This window comes from Rhinoraja longicauda, chromosome 1, assembly GCF_053455715.1.
Source record: "Rhinoraja longicauda isolate Sanriku21f chromosome 1, sRhiLon1.1, whole genome shotgun sequence".
NCBI lineage: Eukaryota > Metazoa > Chordata > Chondrichthyes > Rajiformes > Arhynchobatidae > Rhinoraja > Rhinoraja longicauda.
Genome location: NC_135953.1, coordinates 63,341,708 through 63,361,891, shown reverse-complemented (window position 1 = coordinate 63,361,891; position 20,184 = coordinate 63,341,708). Strand labels below are relative to the sequence as shown.

Here is a 20,184-nt window from a genome sequence, read left to right as displayed (position 1 = left end):
CGGGTGCAGTAAAAACATTTGGACAGGTACATGGATAGTAAAGTTTTAGAGGGTTATGGGCCAAATTTGGGCAAATGGGACTAGATTAGATGGGCATCATGGTCAGCATAGATGAGTTGGGCCATAGACCTGTGACTGTGGTAGTTGATTTTCATGAATTTTCTGTGGAGTGGAAGGGAATATGTGTAGCACTGTTATTTGAGAAAGGAAGCAGGAATTGGGGAACTAAAAAATGCAACAATCAATTTTCCATGAAGTGGTGACCGAGTGCGTAGAAAATGACTAGAGAGTGTCAGCGTGCTCTATCTGAATGAAACATTTCTGGAAAATGTGGAAAATTTAATGAATAGAATGGGTAACAGGGATATCATTAAATGGAATAAACCTAAAATTTAAAGGAACAGGATAGGGGCACAACTACCACAGCTGCTGCCTCAATGACTGGAATCAATCCTACCCTCAGTGCTGTCTGTGTTAAATTTGCACTCTCTCTCTCTCTGTGACTGCGTGGGTTTTTTCCAGGAGCTCTGTTTTCCTCCTACATCCCAAAGGCACGCAGGTTGGTAAGTTAACTGTCTATTATAAATTGACCCCAGTCTATATACAAATTGTAGAATCTGGGAAAGTTGACGAGAACGTAGGGAGAATAAAACAAAAATAGGATTAATGTATATGATTGACCGATGGCTAGCATGGACTTAGTGGGCCGTGCTCTGATGGAGATTTTTGCTGCAGCACTGAAACAGGTCCCAGTGAGGATGCCCTGGTAGACACACTGTATATTTCCTGCCAAGGTTCAGGTTGGAGCACTACTGTCTGCTCACCATCCTGAAATTTGGACCTTTCACCCAACTTGTATCTTGTTCTTAGACACAAGATGCTGGAGTAACTCAGCAGGACAGGCAGCATCTCTGGAGAGAAGGAATGGGTGATGTTTCGGTTTGAGACCCTTCTTCAGACTGATGATCTTGTTCTGCACTTTGTACAGTCTCCACTGTTTCCTTGTCATCTTATATTACAAGCCCAATGCCTGGGAATTGCACCCCAGTCATCCCGAGTCAAATCTTACAGTAATTTAACATGAAAGCACTAAAATTCTACATGACTGCAAGTAGAAGACTGCAGGACTTACTCATATTTTTCCAAATTGCTGGATTTCTTCTCAGTTACATAGTTGCTTGGAATGTAGCCCTCATATCTATTAAAGAAAAATATATATACAATGATTCCAATGATACATGTACCATTAATATTTACTTATACTGTAGTTTTATGCTTTGTACTACGTCTGAAATTGTAACCTGTAGAATTCTAAAATTGTACATTCTTCCAATGCCTTCCTGTTTTTAATGTTAGTTGAGTATGGATAGTACTGTCCACGTTCTTATAAAATTAAAGACATTTGATGCAAAATGTATCAACTATTGACTTCAACTGACTGTGTGAATAAACCCGATCTTATAATTAGTCTTTATGACTAATTATAATGAGTATAATGAGTCCACTTTTATAGTGTCCTCATTATACTCTTTTATCTTGCTAACCCAAGATTAAATGTTGCGATTTCAACCTGATTCCATGTAAATACAGGCCCATAATTAGTTCATATCAGCATTACATTGCGAACCTTATCAAGAAAGTACTATTAACTTAAGCGGATGCACAGGAAGGAGAAATGCACGCCATTTCAGTCAGAAGCGTTCTTTCACGAATGTGGTCGTGACATTTTGCAGAAAGGATGGTATCAGTCTGTCAAACGACGTGTGTGATGAAACATATGTTTTTATAGGTTCGGATCATACGTAGTTCCAAACTTTGCACCTACAGCGACCTTTAATTTTAGAACTAGTTACTGTATCCCCTTTCCGAACAGGAATTCATCTCATTATTATAATGTACTTCCATGGTGAGTTTGATAGCAATATGGTTTTATTTTACAATTGTTTGGCAAAACAGCACATCTCAGAGAGTTACCTCCTTACTTCATCTCTTAATCATTCATGTGTAGTCACTAGAAGTGGTTACCGAATTTCCACATAAATAACAATCAGCACTGCTAGCCTGACAGCTATTTCCATTGCAAAATTAATTTCTAAAGCTGAATCAATGATCTTACAATAACATAATAGACAATAGACAATAGACAATAGGTGCAGGAGTAGGCCATTCGGCCCTTCGTTGCATGAATCTATAATCACAGTAAAACAGCATTGGAGCTAGAAGTGCAAATGAAGAGCAAGATTTTCAAATCCAAAGTTCATAGAACACGCTTGACATGTTTCCATGTATAATACTGCGCTTAGAGGTGGCACAGTGGTGTAGCTGCTAGAGCTGCTGCCTCAAGGCACCAGAGACCTGGGCAAGAGCGTGACAATGGGTGCTGTCTATGTGGAGTTTGTACATTCTCCCTGTGTGACCGAGAGGGTTTTCTCCGGGCAATCTGGTTTCCTTTCACATCTCAAAGACGTGTAGCTTTGTAGGTTAAGTGGCCACTGTAAATTGTCCCCTAATTTGTAGGGAATGGGATAACATAGAACTAGTGTGAATGGGCGATCTATGGTCAGCGTTGACTTGGTGGGACAAAGGGCCAATGAGCTTCCATGCTGCATCTCGAAACTAAACAAAAACTAAGAAACCTCATTCTAGGTTCAATACACACAGTTCTCCATTGACATAATGCAAGTTTTCACAGTTGTTACGATGTAACACAGTAAATGTGATCTTCACAGGCAGCTCTTGGAAAGATGTACTACTACATGACCAACACTTCCAATTACAGGGCAATGTTGTGGATCAATGGATGCTACCATGAAAGAAGGTTCTGGGAGAGTGCTCCCAAGAAACCTGGGCAGCTGAGTGCAGGAGGATCTCTATGATTACAACCACTGTTTAAACGTTGACATTGTTTGCAGAAGATTTTTGTCAGAAAGTAAATACTGTAGTGGATGAATCTTCTGACAAAAAAAAGTAAGAACAAACATCCTGATGGACCTAGGCCGCCCAGAGTTGCATGCTAAATTATTCCACCCTGGGTTATCCCAATTTTGAACAACACCGTACCTTTTTAAAACTTTGGTAAATTTAGTTGGCATGGTGGCACGGATGGTAGAGCTATTGCCTCACTGTGCCAGAGACCAAAATTAAATCCTGACCTTGGGTACAGCCTATGTGGAGTTTACACATTATCCCTGCAACCCGACCCTGACACTGGGTGCTCCAGTTTCCTCTAACATCCTAAAGAAGTGAGGGTTTGTAGGTTAATTGGCTTTTGTAAAATTTCCTCCTAATATGTAGGAAATGGATGTGAAAGTGGGATAACATAAAACTAGTGTGAACATGTGATCAATGGTCAGTGTGGACTAGGTAAGCCAAATAACCCATTTCCATGCTGCTAAAATAAACTTAACAAAAATAAAATAACACAGATGTTGGATTCTGGAAGCTAATCCCCCCCCAAAAAGCTTGAAAACGCAGAATGGCTCAAGTATAGAGGAACACCAGAAATGTATATAATGCTAAACAGTTTTATAATGGCAATGGAACCATATAAATTAACATTTAAATGTAGAACTGTTATGTTCAAGTCACATCCTACATTCAAAATACACTGGGTTCAAGTTATAAGAGCCAGTAGAAGACACTTACCCATTTTTATCTTTTGCTCTCCACCAATGTACATCAGATTTTGTTATAAGCTCATATTCTTCTCCCTTAACAAGACTTAAATCGTGAGCTTCCAATGCTTCAAAGTCATACATTGCAAGAACCACTTCAGCCTCTTCCTTCTCCTCCTCCTCCTCCTCTGTTTCTTCATCTTGTGGTAAGTGTGATGGAAACTTATGAAGAGTTCCTGGGAGATTGTTACATAGCTGTTGAAATATGATGGGAATAAAGGCAGAATATTATACAATGAAAAGTAACTTCCATGAATCAAATGCTATGAAAATCTTCGGCCTCATTTTACATTCAATTGCCAAGTTTGTACTTAAATATAAAATCAACATTTAACACATGAACACATCTGGTCAAGAAAGATTTTCCCTCACCAAGATTCTAAAAGCAGAAAAATATTTGGGTGCTTTTATTAACCTCTAGCATGTACACAACTTGAACTTCAACTCAGTTCTGTTTTCTCTTTAGCCGTCAAACCTTAGGCTATACGTTTTAAAGAGAGAGTTAGATTTAGCTCTTAAGGCTAAAGGAATCAAGGGATATGGGGAAAAAGCAGGAACGGGATACTGATTTTGGTTGATCAGCCATGATCATATTGAATGGCGGTGCTGGCTCAAAGGGCCAAATGGCCTACTCCTGCACCTATTTTCTATGTTTCTATAAAATTGGATTATTTATTTTTAGGCTTTTGTGTTCCCATAACATGGGAAAATCAAACAGCCAGAGTTGGTTGAACTGTTAGATGGCAATTCCTGGCAAATTCAATTGATGCTTAGTGAATGGGTTTACTTTACTTAGTAATTTTTTTATGCGCCTGCTTTATTAATACCTGGTTTCACCTTTTAACTAAAATAAACCCAAGGCTTTGTCACTATCACTCACATAAATATCACCTAATTACAACAAATGCCAATGCCCGGAGGCCAAGAGGAAGACCAAAGCTCCGCTATAAGGGCACAATTAAAAGGGCTATGACAAGCTACAATATCGACACTGACAACTGGGAAGCGGCTGCTGAGGACCGTGGCAGGTGGAGGAAGGACCTCCAGGCGGGCATGAAACATCATGACAGCATGTGGTTCAAGACCCTGAAGCACAGGAGCCAACGCCGCAATATTGTCAAAGACAGCAGCCACAGACTCCCCGGAACAACAACCAGAGACGACCTCACCTGTGGAAACTGTGGAAGGATCTGCCTGTCATGGATTAGCCTAGTCAGTCACACAAGGAAATGTAACCGCAGATGAAAAATCCCCCTCTCCCAGCAGGACACACGCCAAGCCGCACCATCATCTCCCGCAGATAGACTGATGCCAGAGAGAGAGGCAGCACAAAGTAAAGCCTGAGTATAATCCTGAATTAGCTCAATTTCTTTCAAAAAGCTCAGAATAAAAATGGAGGAGAAAAATGAATCTAAATTTAGTTAGAAAAAGTAGCTGTGAGATGATAGGAGCTTCTCAATGGAGGAGAATGAATACATGTGGTCGAGTCTATTCTGAATGAGTCTGAAGTGAAGAATTACAGACTCAAAAGATTAAACTAAAAAAAACCATGACACCAACACAGTATTTGCTATATTAATAAGAAAACCTCATAATATTAATTTGCAAGATGGAGTAAATATTTTGCCAAAATTATGAAACAGAAACTAGAAAAAGATTAAAATATAGCTCAGATTGAACTAACAAAATTGGCCACTCTGGAGCACTCAAAGCATCCAAGATTATATGAATGCAAGACAGGCCACATTGAAATTGATCAATATTGATTTACTGCATAACAATCTTGAACGATTTAGTCAGAAGCTTTCTCACTGATACCATAGAACTTAATAGAGTCAGTAGTGCAAATACCAATTAACTGAATGTAATCCGACAAAGCAATTCAGAAACTGAGCTCTATATGTCAATTTTAATCAATCCAGCCAAGGCCAAATATAGTAAAACTGATACTCTATTACCCGTTGTTCACTCGGTGTCTGGCACTCCAGGTAATATTTACCATACTATCTTGCAGGTTCCCTGGGCTTTCCTGGTTCCTGTGCTCCCTTTCAATTCATCAATGATGTCCACACTCTCTGGCACTCAACAAGCACTGGTTACAACTCTCCCATTCCACTCAATGGGGCACGTTGAACAGTTCTGGCAGCTCCAGGCCAATGCAGGTATTGATACTTAGCAACTGGGACCAGATTTTTAATATGCATGCTTTACTAATGCCCAATTTTGCTTTTTAACCAAAAATATACCTGAGGCTCTGTCACCATCATATTCATAAATATCATCTCATTAGAACAAACATTACATCCTGGGTTGACTTAATTTCTTTAAAACAGCTCAGAATAAAAGAGGAGGAAAAATAGGATTGTAAATTTAGTTAGAAAAGGTAGTTGCAAGATGATAGGAGCTTCTAAATGAAGGAGACAAATGGAAAATGACTATCTATTCTGAATGAGGTTTATATCATATGAAGTGAAAAATCACAAAATCAAAGAAAATTCAGAAGCCATGACAACAGTTTTTGCCATATTAATAAGACTTTCTAACTGGTTTAATTGTTATGGGTATATTATGTGGGGGTATTAATTTATTGCCATTATTAATTTATTGATTTTTAGTTTATTATATATTATCTATGTGTATTGTATTCTTGCTATTGAGGGCGTGCAGCGTAGGTTCACTAGGTTAATTCCCGGAATGGCGGGACTGTCGTATGTTGAAAGACTGGAGCGACTAGACTTGTACACGTTGGAATTTAGAGGGATGAGAGGGGATCTTATTGAAACATATAAGATTATTAAGGGATTCGACACATTAGAGGCAGGAAACGTGTTCCCAATGTTGGGGGAATCCAGAACCAGGGGCCACGGTTTAAGAATAAGGGGTAGGCCATTTAGAACGGAGATGAAGAAAAACTTTTTCAGTCAGAGAGTTGTAAATCTGTGGAATTCTCTGCCTCAGAAGGCAGCGGAGGCCAATTCTCTAGATGCTTTCAAGAGAGAGCTAGATAGAGCTCTTACAGATAGCGGAGTCAGGGGGTATGGGGAGAAGGCAGGAACGGGGTACTGATTGAGAATGATCAGCCATGATCACATTGAATGGCGGTGCTGGCTCGAAGGGCCGAATGGCCTCCTCCTGCACCTATTGTCTATTGTGTTTACAGGCCTGTTGTGCCGCTGCAAGTAAGAATTTCGTTGTTCTGTTGTTGGTAGATATGCCAATTAAACATTCTTGACTCACTAAGGTCCCCATTTCCAGCCTGTCTTCAAACTGACAATGATCCAGTTTCCAATCCTCTCTTTATCTGGGAGGCTATAACATTGTGCATCATCACTAAAAAATTGTGTGGGGATATTATTTTATACTCCCAATTTTACATTTTATATTTTTATATAAATCTGTTCTTTGTATGCCTATGTCCTTACTCTTTTAAATTGTATCTTTGTTTAGACTTGTGTTTGTTTTTGTGGAAAGCACATTAAATTGCATTAAATTGCATGAAATGTGCTATATAAAAGTTATTATTATTATTATTATTATTATTATTATTATTATCCAACAGGCCAGAAAAATCAGCAAATCTGGTCCCACCAAAGTCATGAATGAGCCCGATTATCAGAATTTCACTGGATAATATTCTTCGAACAAAAAATGGCTACACCTGTTTAACATTTAAAAGTAAAGGTTACAGGAGAATTTCTGTGACTATTCTAATAACCACATTGTTGCAGAACCTAAAAAAGGCACTTCCTACTGTCCAGAAAACATGTTTGTTTCCATCAACAATCCATCTATCACAGTGGTAGGAACGTTGCCTTTTCTGACACCTACAATTATCAAGAGTTCAGTTCATTGAGATTTCAAACATTTAGCTGTTGGGATACCATCAGGCAAGATGAGAACTCCCATCGAAAAGAAACTAGAAAGCAATGTAATATGAACTTTTTAAAATTAACCCACGTGTAATAATCATTTAAGAATAAGGGGTAGGCCATTTTCAACTGAGATGAGGAAAAACATTTTCAGCCAGAGAGTTGTGAATCTGTGGAATTCTCTGCCACAGAAGGCAGTGGAGGCCAATTCACTGGGTGTTTTCAAGAAAGAGTTAGATCTTAAGGCTAATGGAATCAAGGGATACGGGAAAAAAAGCAGGAACGGGATACTGAATTTAGATGATCAGCCATGATCATATTGAATTGTGGTGCTGGCTCGAAGGGCCGAATGGCCTACTCCTGCACCTATTTCCTATGTTATGTTTCTATAAAAACTGAAACATAAACAAGCTTCTAGTAAGAATTGAAATGTCATGACTTTAAAAAAAACATAAAATATATAAATAAAAAATTATGCTTTTTAAAAGGAAAATCATAGATTAGAATACTTTTAAAAATGAACTTGAAGTACAAAATATGCAAGGTATTTTCAAAGACAATTTCATGTAACCTGTAATTTCTAATGGTTTCAGCTTGATTCACCGACGTCAAAGAAAGAACAAACACTTTAACATAAAAGTGTGAAAATCCTGCCAATAATGAAAGATTGCTGAAGAGGGCAGCACCGAGGCACAGCAAGATTCAGCTATCTCATTTTGACCCTGTCCTCTGTTGCTGATTGTATGGAGTTAGCATGCTCTCCCTGTTTCCTCCAAGTGCTCTGGTTTCGTCCCACATCCTAGAGACATGTTGGTCAGTAGCTTGATTGGTTATTGTGAATAATTCCTTGTGGTAGCAGAATCAGGGTGAAGTTCCCAGGCATACAAGTATGAATGAGTTACAAGGAAATAAGTGAGGGGATGGCATTGATGCAATTAAAAGTGACCCCCACCTTACAGCAGTTTGAGTAACTGAAATTTGCACTTCTGGAATTCACAAATCACTACCAAAAATCTGACCTATGGAATAAACATTTGCTCTCACAAAATTTATGTTTAAATTTTTATGTGTCCCATAACACCCAGGGATAGATCTCATCCTGCCCTGGGGAATTGTCCACCTTAATGTGCGTCAATTACCCTAATGCTTTCTCTTTCCTGTTACACACACATTCCAGACTTTCACTGTACATTTTCCCGAAGCAAATTATGAATTCAGCACCCAACACACATTTCCTGGCTCCACACACAAAGATTTTCCTTTCAGCTCCTGAAGGGATTGATCTACTCATTCCCTTGATACCTCTTGCTTCTAATTTATTCATAATAGATTTTGGAATTCTCTTTAATTCTATTGGCCAAGACCATTTCATGTCCCCTTTTTGCTCTCACAATAATGATTTTTGTACATCTGACTTACACTTCCTTCTTTTTCCCAATCAAACCTTCAATTTCCTTTGTTAACCAAGACACCTTAATTTTATGGTCTTTGCTTCTTATCCTTACAGGGACATAGAGTCATACAGCACGGGAAACAGGCCTTTTGGCCAAACTTGCCTATGTAAATCTACTGAAGTTTTTCTGAAGGTTGAATAGATAAGCAGAAATCAGAGAAGGCAGTGCATCCTAATTGTCAAAAGGTATTTGGTGAAATTGCTCTTGAGGTAAATTAAAGTAAATGGGATTGGGAGTAATATACTGGCATGGATTAAAATTAGTTGACCAATGGGTAACAAAATAGGAATACATTTAATTGTTTTAGAATGGTAAAGGTAGACTGGGGGTGTTCCACAGAGTTCATTGCTTGAGCCATCACAGGAGACAGACTAGTGACTGACATCTACTATAAACCCACTGACTTGAACAGCTATCTGGACTACACTTCTTCCCACCCTGTCTCCTGCAAAAAGTCTATCCCCTACTCCCAATTCCTCCGTCTATGCCGCAACTGCGCCCGGGATGAGGTGTTTCACACAAGGGCATTAGAGATGTCCTCATTCATCAGGAAACGGGGCTTCCCCTCTTCCATTATAGATGAGGCTCTCACTAGGGTCTCTTCTACATCCCGCAGCTCTGCTCTTGCTCCCCCTCCCCCCATTCGTAACAAGGACAGAATCCCCCTCGTTCTCACCTTCCATCCCACCAGCCAGCGTATCCAACAAATCATCCGCTAACATTTCCGTCACCTACAACGGGACCCCATCACTGGCCACATCTTCCCATCCCCTCCCCTTTCTGCGTTCCGCAGAGACCATTCCCTCTGTAACTCCCTGGTCCACTCCTCCCTTCCTACCCAAACCACCCCATCCACGGGCACTTTCCCCTGCAACTGCAGGAGATGCAATACCTGTCCATTTACCTCCCCCCTCAACTCCATCCAAGGACCCAAACAGTCTTTCCAGGTGAGACAGAGGTTCACCTGCACCTCCTCCAACCTCATCTATTGCATCCGCTGCTCTAGATGTCAACTTCTTTACAACGGCGAAACCAAACGCAGGCTTGGCGATCGTTTTGCTCAACACCTTCGCTCAGTCCGCCTTAACCAACCTGATCTCCCGATGGCTGAGCACTTCAACTCCCCCTTCCAGTCTGACCTTTCTGTCATGGGCCTCCTCCAGTGCCATAGTGAGGCCCACCGGAAATTGGAGGAACAGCACCTCATATTTCGCTTGGGCAGCTTGCAGCCCAGCGGTATGAACATTGACTTCTCCAACTTTAGATAGGTCCTCTGTCCCTCTCTTCCCCTCCCCTTCCCAGTTCTCCCTCTATCTTCCTGTCTCCACCTATATCCTTCCTTTGTCCCGGCCCCCTGACATCAGTCTGAAGAAGGGTCTCGACCCGAAACGTCACCCATTCCTTCTCTCCTGAGATGCTGCCTGACCTGCTGAGTTACTCCAGCATTTTGTGAATAAATACCTTCGATTTGTACCAACATCTGCAGTTATTTTCTTACATTATCATATCATATCATATCATATATATACAGCCAGAAACAGGCCTTTTCGGCCCACCAAGTCCGTGCCGGCCAGCGATCCCCGTACATTAACACTATCCTACACCCACTAGGGACAATTTTTACATTTACCCAGCCAATTAGCCTACATACCTGTACGTCTTTGGAGTGTGGGAGGAAACCGAAGATCTCGGAGAAAACCCACGCAGGTCACGGGGAGAACGTACAAACTCCTTACAGTGCAGCACCCATAGTCAGGATCGAACCTGAGTCTCCGGCGCTGCATTCGCTGTAAAGCAGCAACTCTACCGCTGCGCTACCGTGCCGCCCACGCAGCTTGTGGAAATGTAAGTAGAAACAGATATCAACACTATTAAATGTTTTAGCCACATTAAATGGCTTGAGCCACATTGCTTGAGCCACAGTCATTATCAAAAATTTGGATGAGTAAAACAGATGTGATATTTCTAAATTTTCTGATGACATGAAACGGAGTGGGATTAAGAATTGTGAGGACATTGTAATGACGCTTCATAACACATTTTGTGAACAGGCAGATAGATTACAAATGAATGCAACATGGATAAATAAGTATATAAAAGGCAGGTTGTTATTTAAATTATTATTCAATTGGGAAATGTTGCTGTGCAGAGAGATCTAGGTGTCAGTATACACCCGTAGCCAAACAAGCAAGTGCAGCCACCAGTTAAGAGATCCTTATGTCTTGTCCTTCAATTTAAAATATTTTTTAACTACAGGAGCAAAGATGTCTTACTACAATTATACGGAGCCTTGAGGAGCCCGGAGCTTTGTGCACACTTTTAGACTCCTTGCATAAAAAAGGGTGCCCTTTCTATAGAGGGAGTGCAATAAAGATTGGCCAGACTCAGGTGGCAAGATTGTTGTAGGAGGATAGATTTAGTCAACTAAGCCTGTATCCATGTTTTAATAATGAAAGGGGATTTAGAGAGGTGGGTTAGAAGATTTTTGATGTAGGGGGGGGGAATGTCCATTTAGGGCTTTATATGTGAATAGGAGTAGCTTGAAGTTGATTCTGTGCCGTACAGGGAGCCAGTGGAGAGAGGCCAGAATCGGCGTGATGTGGTCCCTTTTACGGGTACCCGTCAGGAGTCTCGCTGCGGCGTTTTGGACCAGTTGCAGGCGGGACAGGGATGATTGGCTGATCCCAGTGTATAGGGAGTTGCAGTAGTCTAGGCGGGAGGAAATGAAAGCGTGAATGATTTTTTCAGTGTCGTCGAATTGGAGGAAAGGTTTGATTTTAGCTATGGTACGAAGTTGGAAGAAGCTGGCTTTTACCACAGCGTTGACTTGCTTGTCAAACTTTAATGCAGAGTCAAATATCACGCCGAGGTTTTTGACATGTGGTTTGACTAGGCAGGATAGGCTTCCAAGACTGCCTGTTATCGATTTGATGGAGTCGGGGGGGCCGAATAGGATGACCTCAGACTTGCTCTCGTTTTATTGGAGCAAGTTCTGTGCCATCCAATATTTTATGTCCTCAAGGCAGTGTAAGAGGCTGTTTAAATTTGACTGGTTGTTGGGTTTCAGGGGGAGGTAAAGCTGAGTGTCATCGGCATAGCAGTGGAAAGAAATGCCGTGCCTTTGAATGATTTGCCCAAGGGGGAGCATGTATAGAGAGAAGAGAATGGGGCCTAGGATGGAGCCTTGTGGAACTCCGCAGGAGAGGCTAGCTGGATAAGAGGAATAACTGCCTATGTTGATGGCGAAACTCCTATCTTTGAGGTAGGAAACGAACCAGCTCAGGGCAGTGCCATCAATGCCAACCGCGTACCGGAGACGGTCAATAAGGATGGTGTGGTCCACTGTATCGAACGCTGCGCTGAGATCGAGAAGGAGCAGGATTGCACAGTCGCCGGTGTCGATGGCGAGAAGCAGGTCGTTGTGTACCTTCAACAAGGCAGACTCTGTGCTGTGGTAGGCTCTGAAACCTGACTGGAAACTTTCCAGGATGGTGTTTTGGTGTAGGTAGGGCACTAATTGGTTTAGAATTGCCTTTTCAAGGACTTTTGACAGGAATGGCAATTTGGAAATGGGTCTGTAGTTGCTAGGCAAGGTGGGGTCTAGGTTAGGTTCTTTCAGTAGGGGCTGGACCACCGCGTGCTTGAAACTGGTTGGAACAGTGCCAGTGGCCAGAGAACTGTTGATAATAGAGAGGATGCTGGGACCGGCTATTGCAATGACATCCTTCAGAAGGGCAGTGGGGGCAGGATCAAGGGGGCAGGTTGCAGGTTTCATAGCGGAGACAAGCTTTGCAAGGGAGGATAGAGTGACGGGTTGGAAACAGTCCAATTTAGATGAACAGACTAGTGAGACAGCTAGGTCACGGGTGGGAGGGGAAATGTTCATTCTAATGTTCTCAACTTTGCTGGTGAAAAATTTAGCGAATTCTTCGCACTTAGCAGGGGACCCAACTAATCTGGTAATGGGGGCGGGACATATGACAGAGGTAATTGTGCTAAATAGGACCTTGGAGTTATGAGAGTTTTTGGAGATAAGGTCGGAGAAGTATTGTGCTCTAGCAGACTTTACTGCTTCCTGGTATTTGAGAAGATTGTTTCTCAGAATTTCGAAGGAAATTTGAAGCTTGTCACATTTCCACCTCCGTTCTGATTTTTTGCACTCCCTTCTTTGGGCTCTGGTGGTGTCATTGAGCCAAGGCTTTTTCATTTTAAGGGGAGCGATAGAATCCAGGATGGAAGTGCAAGTGATATTAAATAAAGAGGTGAGATCCTCAGTGCTGAGATGGGGGGGAGAAGCCTCAATAGTGCAGATGTTGGGGGCAGCTGTGAGAGCCTCGGAGAATTTACTGGCAGTCAATGAATTTATGTCGCGGGAGTAACGAACAGGGAGATGAGATTTTGCGGGAGATAAAGGCAGAGATGCGTCAAAAATGATAGCGCTGTGGTCCGATAGACAGGCCTCAGTAGTTTCAATGTTGTAGATTGGGAATCCGGACGATAACACTAGGTCGAGAGTATGGCCTAACTTGTGAGTGGGTCCCGTGGTGTGAAGAGTCAGATTAAAGGACTCAACCAGGTGCATAAATTCACTCACAAGAGGCTTAGTGGGACAGCAAACATGAATGTTAGTCACCAAGAATCATGACCCGGTCAAATTTGGGCAAAATGTTAGAAATCAGATCAGCAAATTGGGTGATGAAGTCCTTATGCATTTTTGGTGGGCGATACACAAGAACAATTAAGAGGGGATAGGCTAGGCCTACTTTAATTAGTTGCACCTCGAAACTGGAGAAATGATCAGCGTTCAGGAGGCGGCAGTTGAAATGTTTCTTAAACACAGTGGTTAAGCCCCCACCGTGTCCGGAGAGCCTAGGCGAGGTGAAGAAGTTACAGTCATCAGGACAGAGTTCCATGAGTGGAGCAAGCTCACCAGGGTTAAGCCAGGTTTCTGTGGCAAGTAAGAAGTCCAATCCACGGGTGGTGAAGAAGTCGTTGAGGATGAAGGTCTTGTTCTGTAGGGATCTTGCGTTGATCAGGGCCACTTTAGCAGGGACAGCAGGTAAGCTTCGGTCTGGTAGCGGCTCCCACGCCAGTGGGCGGAGGTTCAGGGAGACCACGCCGCTGCGCTTCACAGATGGCCTTGCTGGGAGCCCGCGAGCCGGCAGTCCAGGGACCGGGATGATCGGTCGAAGAGCGGCATACCTGAGCTCGAGGGAGCGCCGGTGGATGGAGCGGTAAGGTCGACCAGGTCCGACTTCGCAGCACTGGGCGAGGTAGGACGATGTTGGATGAGCGCGGGCGAGGTTTTTTAACTTTTCAAATGTTCCCGCGCGTTTACCCCACCTCCTAGCGCGGTTCGTACGGCGGTGGATGTAAGGCTGGGCCCGCACATCTACCTGGAGTTGATCGAGGAGCGATCGCTGAGAGAAACTTTGTCCGGGACCTGGACTGAAGAAGTCGACGACGGAGGGTCGGATCATCAGGAGGGTTCGGCGATCGTAGACCAAAGTGGCTCACAGAACACTAGGATCTCTAGGTGAGCGACGACAGGCAGCCAAACACAACGGCGCGGCCATCTTGATGGTAAAGAGGGGATGTGTCCCTCAATTCCTCATCCTCAGTGGTCACACTCTCAGGATACAGTGCAAGATATTTAAGATTGAGATGGAATTTCTTCACTGAGGGCACTGAACCTGTGGAATTTTCAACTTCAGAAACCTGTGGAGGCCAAGTCGTCAGTGAATATAAGGAAATCAATAGATTCACAGATACGAAAAGCAGCAAGGATCAAGGGGAGCGAGCAGTAACGAGGTATACACTTCTTCTATGGCAAGAACAAAAGTGGGCGAAATCCCCCAGACGTGAGCATCTTTGCTTCTGTACTTAAAAATGCCATAAATTGAAGAACAAGACATAATTTGACTTCTTAACAGGTGGCTGCATTTGCCTGTTTGGTTACAGGTGCATAATGACACCCAGATCTCTCTGCACAGCAATATTTCCCATCGGTTAATAATTTAAATAATAACCTGCCTTTATTTTTTTTCCTGCAAAGTATGTGTTTGCCTGCTCAATAAATTTGTTATGAAGCCTCTTTGCAGTCCCCTCGCAATTCTCAACCCCACCCCGTTGTATATCATCGGAAAACTTAGAAACTTCACATTTGCTTCAGTGATCCATGATCATCTTCAGTATCTACGCAAACACAAAAGGAATGAAGAATGGTCTCGACCTGAAACATCACCCATTCCTTCTCTCCAGAGATGCTGCCTGTCCCGCTGAGTTACTCCAGCATTTTGTGTCTACCTTCGATTTAAACCAGCATCTGCAGTTCTTTCTTACACAAAAGCAATACTCCTGCCCGTATTTTTCTTTGCCACTTATTGATCGGCCAGTGCTATAATAACTCAATTATGAGAGCTGCTCTGCAAAAATTACTGGAACCAATTGCCAGTACTTTTTTTCATTTCTATCAGCTATATCAAGCATCGACGATTTGAAAGTTTACACCACAGTGAGAGAAGATTCAAAAACTAATGCTTGCAATAGTGAATTTAAACTGCAGAATTTCTTACCACATCATCTGGCGTTGGTGGAAGTGGTTTACGAGTAACTAAAAAGTAAAGACATTGCGTTAATACTCAAAACAATCTCCAGCAGCAGACTATAAAGAACATACCTATCCATAGTCAGAATACTTTGGTTCATAAATTGATAAATGTCAGTGCAGCTATTGTCAATGGAAATTCTCACTCAAAATAATTAATTCAACATTCATTATAAAGGCTTGTAGCTTGACCAATTTTGACTCAATAGCGAATTTAAAAAAAATGTAAAAGCACTAAAACTACCATTGATAGAACATTTGCCGGAATGCACAATATCATATTTACATGAGCATGCTACGATCAATAACAGCAGGCGAATTTACATACAAAGAATCATGATTATATTTCACAAATACATCCTTAGATCAAAAGTGAAAAAACATATAGTAAAATAATATTTATCTAACAATAGAATATTAATCTGACAAGGCCTGACTTTACTCCAGAGATGCACTATAATAATCTAGTCCGAAATTGAACAATTACCAGGTGTCCCATTTTGTCATCTAAAGAAGGCAGTGGGTTATGAACAATGGGAATGAGGAACCTAGTGAGCCTGTGTCAGGTTCCCAACAGTAAGCTGACAGTAACATACAAGGCTGATGTTAGGTCAGCCCTGATAGAACATAGAACTGCACAGCACAAGAACAAGCCCTTTGGCCCATAGCGACTGTGATGGACATGATACTCAGACCATCACTTATCTACCTGCACATAACCCATATCCCTCCAGTCCCAGCATATCCATATGCAAATCCAATAGTCTTTTAAATGCCACTAACACATCTGCCTCAACCAACACAGTAGCACGTTCCAGACACTCACCACTATGTGAAAAGGGTTGCCCTGGACATCTCCTTTAAACTTTGCCCTCTCGTATTAAATGTTTCCATTCTGGGAAAAAGATTCTGACCGCCTACCCTATCTAGGATTCTCATGATTTTATTTACTTCTATCAGGTCTCCCTGTAACCTTTGGCATTCTAGAGTAAGCAATCCAAACTCTCCCTGTAGCTAATATCCCCTAATCCAGAATTCTTCTGCTACTGAGGCCTAAAGAGCAACTGAAAACTAATGGCAAGTTCATCAAGCAGGGGTGCCTAGTGATTTAAAGTCAACTGCCCCCATACCTTTTATCCTCACTCAGAATTCACCTCAGAACAAGTGGTAAAATAATGTTCGAAATGAAAGCATAAGCTGCCAGCAGCTTGACCAATGTTTTTCTGATGAAGTCAGACATCTATTTTATGGCCAGGGCTGTCTGCTTGCACATCATTCCTTTTGGACTCAATTAATACAACTTAGAAAAAATAGAACAAAAATTGTCATATCACAAACACAACATGGAATGGCTCACTACATCCAATTTATTTGCTCAGCTTCAATGGGCAATTGCAACTTTTCAATTGTCCAGCAATATCAAAGTATATATACATTTTCTAAGATAGATTTTATTGAATGTCGTTCCAAAATTTAACCCAGTTCCTTTTCACTTAGATCTATTAGATGTACATAAACAGCAATATAGAGCATGACTAATACCAGGGTATGCATCTTGAACAGACACATCCTTTTCCAAGGTCGCAATGACATTTTCCTCAATGTCAAATATCACAGCCTTATTGTCAAACCCATTACTTACTATCACTAAAGAGGTTATATTCCTCACAGCCTGGAGCAAGTTTATCTGCTTGCCCACAACACTGCCATGATCCATCTGCCCAGAACTTTGGGTGATATTTTGGCGTTATCAATTCATTGTTTCTTATTTCTATTTAAAAGAAATTCAAAAGGTATAGATTAACCACAAAGAATAATGATCGTTGGACTTGATAACTTTAGATAATAAATTACAATAGCTCCTAATGTGACCTTAATAGACCCAGATCTTCCAATTTATACTTACTGCAATAGTAAATTGAATATATTTTTAATGTTTTTAAGTAAGCTACAAAGCCAAACCAAAAATGTAACATGTTTATAAAAGCAATTTAAAATGGATAACTTTTCTTTTTTTCATTGTTTTCTTAAAATATGTATTACTATTTAAACTGTGATGGCTAATAATATATCATTTGATTACCTAATTTAATGGAAGGACATCCTTGTAATTGAGGCAGTGCAGCGTAGGTTCACAAGATTGATCCCTGGGATGGCGGGACTGACATGCGAGGAAAGATTGAAAAGACTAGGCTTGTATTCACTGGAGTTTAGAAGGATGAGAGGAGATCTTATGGAAACATAAAATTATAAAAGGACTGGACAAGCTAGATGCAGGAAAAATGTTCCCAATGTTGGGCGAGTCCAGAACCAGGGGCCACAGTCTTAGAATAAAGGGGAGGCCATTTAAAGCTGAGGTGAGAAAAAACTTTTTCACCCAGAGAGTTGTGAATTTGTGGAATTCTCTGCCAGAGGGCAGTGGAAGCCAAATCACTGGATGGATTTAAGAGAGGGTTAGATAGAGCTCTCTGGGCTAGTGGAATCAAGGGATATGGGGAGAAAGCAGGCACGGGTTACTGATTGGGGGACGATCAGCCATGATCACAATGAATGCTGGTGCTGGCTCGAAGGGCCGAGTGGCCTCCTCCTGCACTTATTTTATAGACAATAGACAATAGGGCAGGAGGAGGCCATTCGGCCCTTCAAGCCAGCACCGCCATTCAATGTGATCATGGCTGATCATTCTCAATCAGTACCCCGTTCCTGCCTTCTCCCCATACCCCCTGACTCTGCTATCCTTAAGAGCTCTATCTAGCTCTCTCTTGAATGCATTCAGAGAATTGGCATCCACTGCCTTCTGAGGCAGAGAATTCCACAGATGCACAACTCCCACAGATTCACAACTATTTTCTATGCTTCCATGTTTCTATCATTGCATAAATGCAGGGGATAGCTAAGTCATCTAATTTGAATCAATCACAGCATCTAGTTCAATAACTCATCAAGTATTGCTTTACACAATTAATGTCAGTTCCTGTATAGGTCATGCACAGCTCAAGGCAAATTAGAACTAAACTTGCCAGAATTTCTTTAGGCTTATGACAGGATGGCAAATAGATTGGGTTCTTGATGGCTTCTGTCTTCATCAAACCCAAGTAAACCTGAACTTAGATTTATAACTAAATAAATTAATTTTTAAATATGTTTCAAAACTGAAAGTAGTTCCCCCAAACTCATCCAGTGGTTAAACGGATTCTATTTTCATGCTGGAAAACTCAGGAAAGAAATGGGTCATATTTTTGAAATGAATGCATAAGTGGTAGTTTTCTTCCCTGGTTTAGTGCATGACCATGGAGATAATGCTATTGAATTCACCTTTTTCAAGTTGGGAATAGTATGCAATGCTGGAGAGAGGGCATATAAAATAGTGAAGGGAGAAAAAAAATGTATCATTAAAACTCATCATCGCCAAAACTGGTGATTATCATGGTTGGCAAGAACATTTTAAAGAGTTTGAGAGCTGATGGTGAAAGTTGAGGATCTTGCAAGGTGATCCTTTTATCTCTTGACAATCCATTGAACAGCTAGTGTTAGCTCTCAACCTCTTCAAAATGTTCCTGTGGAAAAGTCACCTATAAGCGCCAGTTTCATTATTTTTCTGCACCCTCTCTCCGGTGTCACATGCTATTCCTAACCCTAGAGGTCTGATTTTTTAACTAGTTCCACAACTTAATCTGTTGTTACTAGAAAATATGAATAAACTGTTCAACATGCTTTTCTTTTTTGTCCCTGCAGCAGACGTAGTTAGCACACTTTCAATATATATTTGTGCCATGTAACATGTATTTCATAACTAATGGACTAAGTAATTGTATTTACCTAACTTTGAGCATTATAAAACTTATCAGGATAGGTACAACTTCTGGGTTCAACAGCAGCCATCAAAGTAACTAACATATCAAACAGAAGCGACATACATAACTGTACCTACACTTGCAGCCATTCAGAATTAATGAGTTTATTCAACGGGAAAGCAGGAATTCTAATTAACAGCTTGCCTGGTAATTGTAATGTCTAGGTTCAGGAGCAGGTTCTTCCCGAGAACCATCTGCTATAACACTACAACCTCCAAATAAGCTCTGAGCTACATAGACTTGGGGCATTGTTTTTGTCTTTACACTATTATTATTTGGGTTTTTTTTGTATAGTCTTACAACATGCAAACTGGCTCTTCGGCCTAACTTTCCCAATCCGACCAACATATCCCATCGGCACATCCTACTTGCCTGCATTTGACCCATATCCTTCTAAACCTATCCGATCCATGTATCTGTACAAATGTGTTTTTTTAAAAGTTGTGATAATACCTGCCTCAACTACCTCCTCTGGCAGCTTGTTCCATAGACCGACTACCCTTTGTGTAAAAAGGGTTCCCCTCAGGTTCCTATTAAATCTTCCCCCCCCAACCTCACCTTAAACTTATTTCCTCTAGTTCTTGATTCCCCCTACTCTAGACAAAAGACTGTGCATTTACCGTACCGATTCCTCCCATTTTACATGTCTCTATACAATCACCCTTTATCCTCTTGCACTCCTAGCCTGCTCAACCACTTCTATAGCTCAGGCCCTCGAGTCCTGGC

General features: G+C 41.5%; 1 protein-coding gene across 7 annotated transcripts in view; it reads right to left on the bottom strand.

Annotated features, from left to right (window-relative positions):
* tec (tec protein tyrosine kinase) overlaps window positions 1-20,184 on the bottom strand; it is a 100,531-nt gene that overhangs the window by 28,051 nt on the left and 52,296 nt on the right. For all 7 annotated transcript variants that reach the window (XM_078398764.1, XM_078398769.1, XM_078398812.1 and 4 more), the window contains 4 exons: window positions 17,247-17,375; window positions 15,573-15,610; window positions 3,646-3,869; window positions 1,133-1,198 (listed from right to left, as the gene is read on the bottom strand). In XM_078398764.1, coding sequence (XP_078254890.1) covers window positions 1,133-1,198; window positions 3,646-3,869; window positions 15,573-15,610; window positions 17,247-17,375 — 457 coding nt within the window. The remainder of the gene's footprint in view (window positions 1-1,132; window positions 1,199-3,645; window positions 3,870-15,572; window positions 15,611-17,246; window positions 17,376-20,184) is intronic.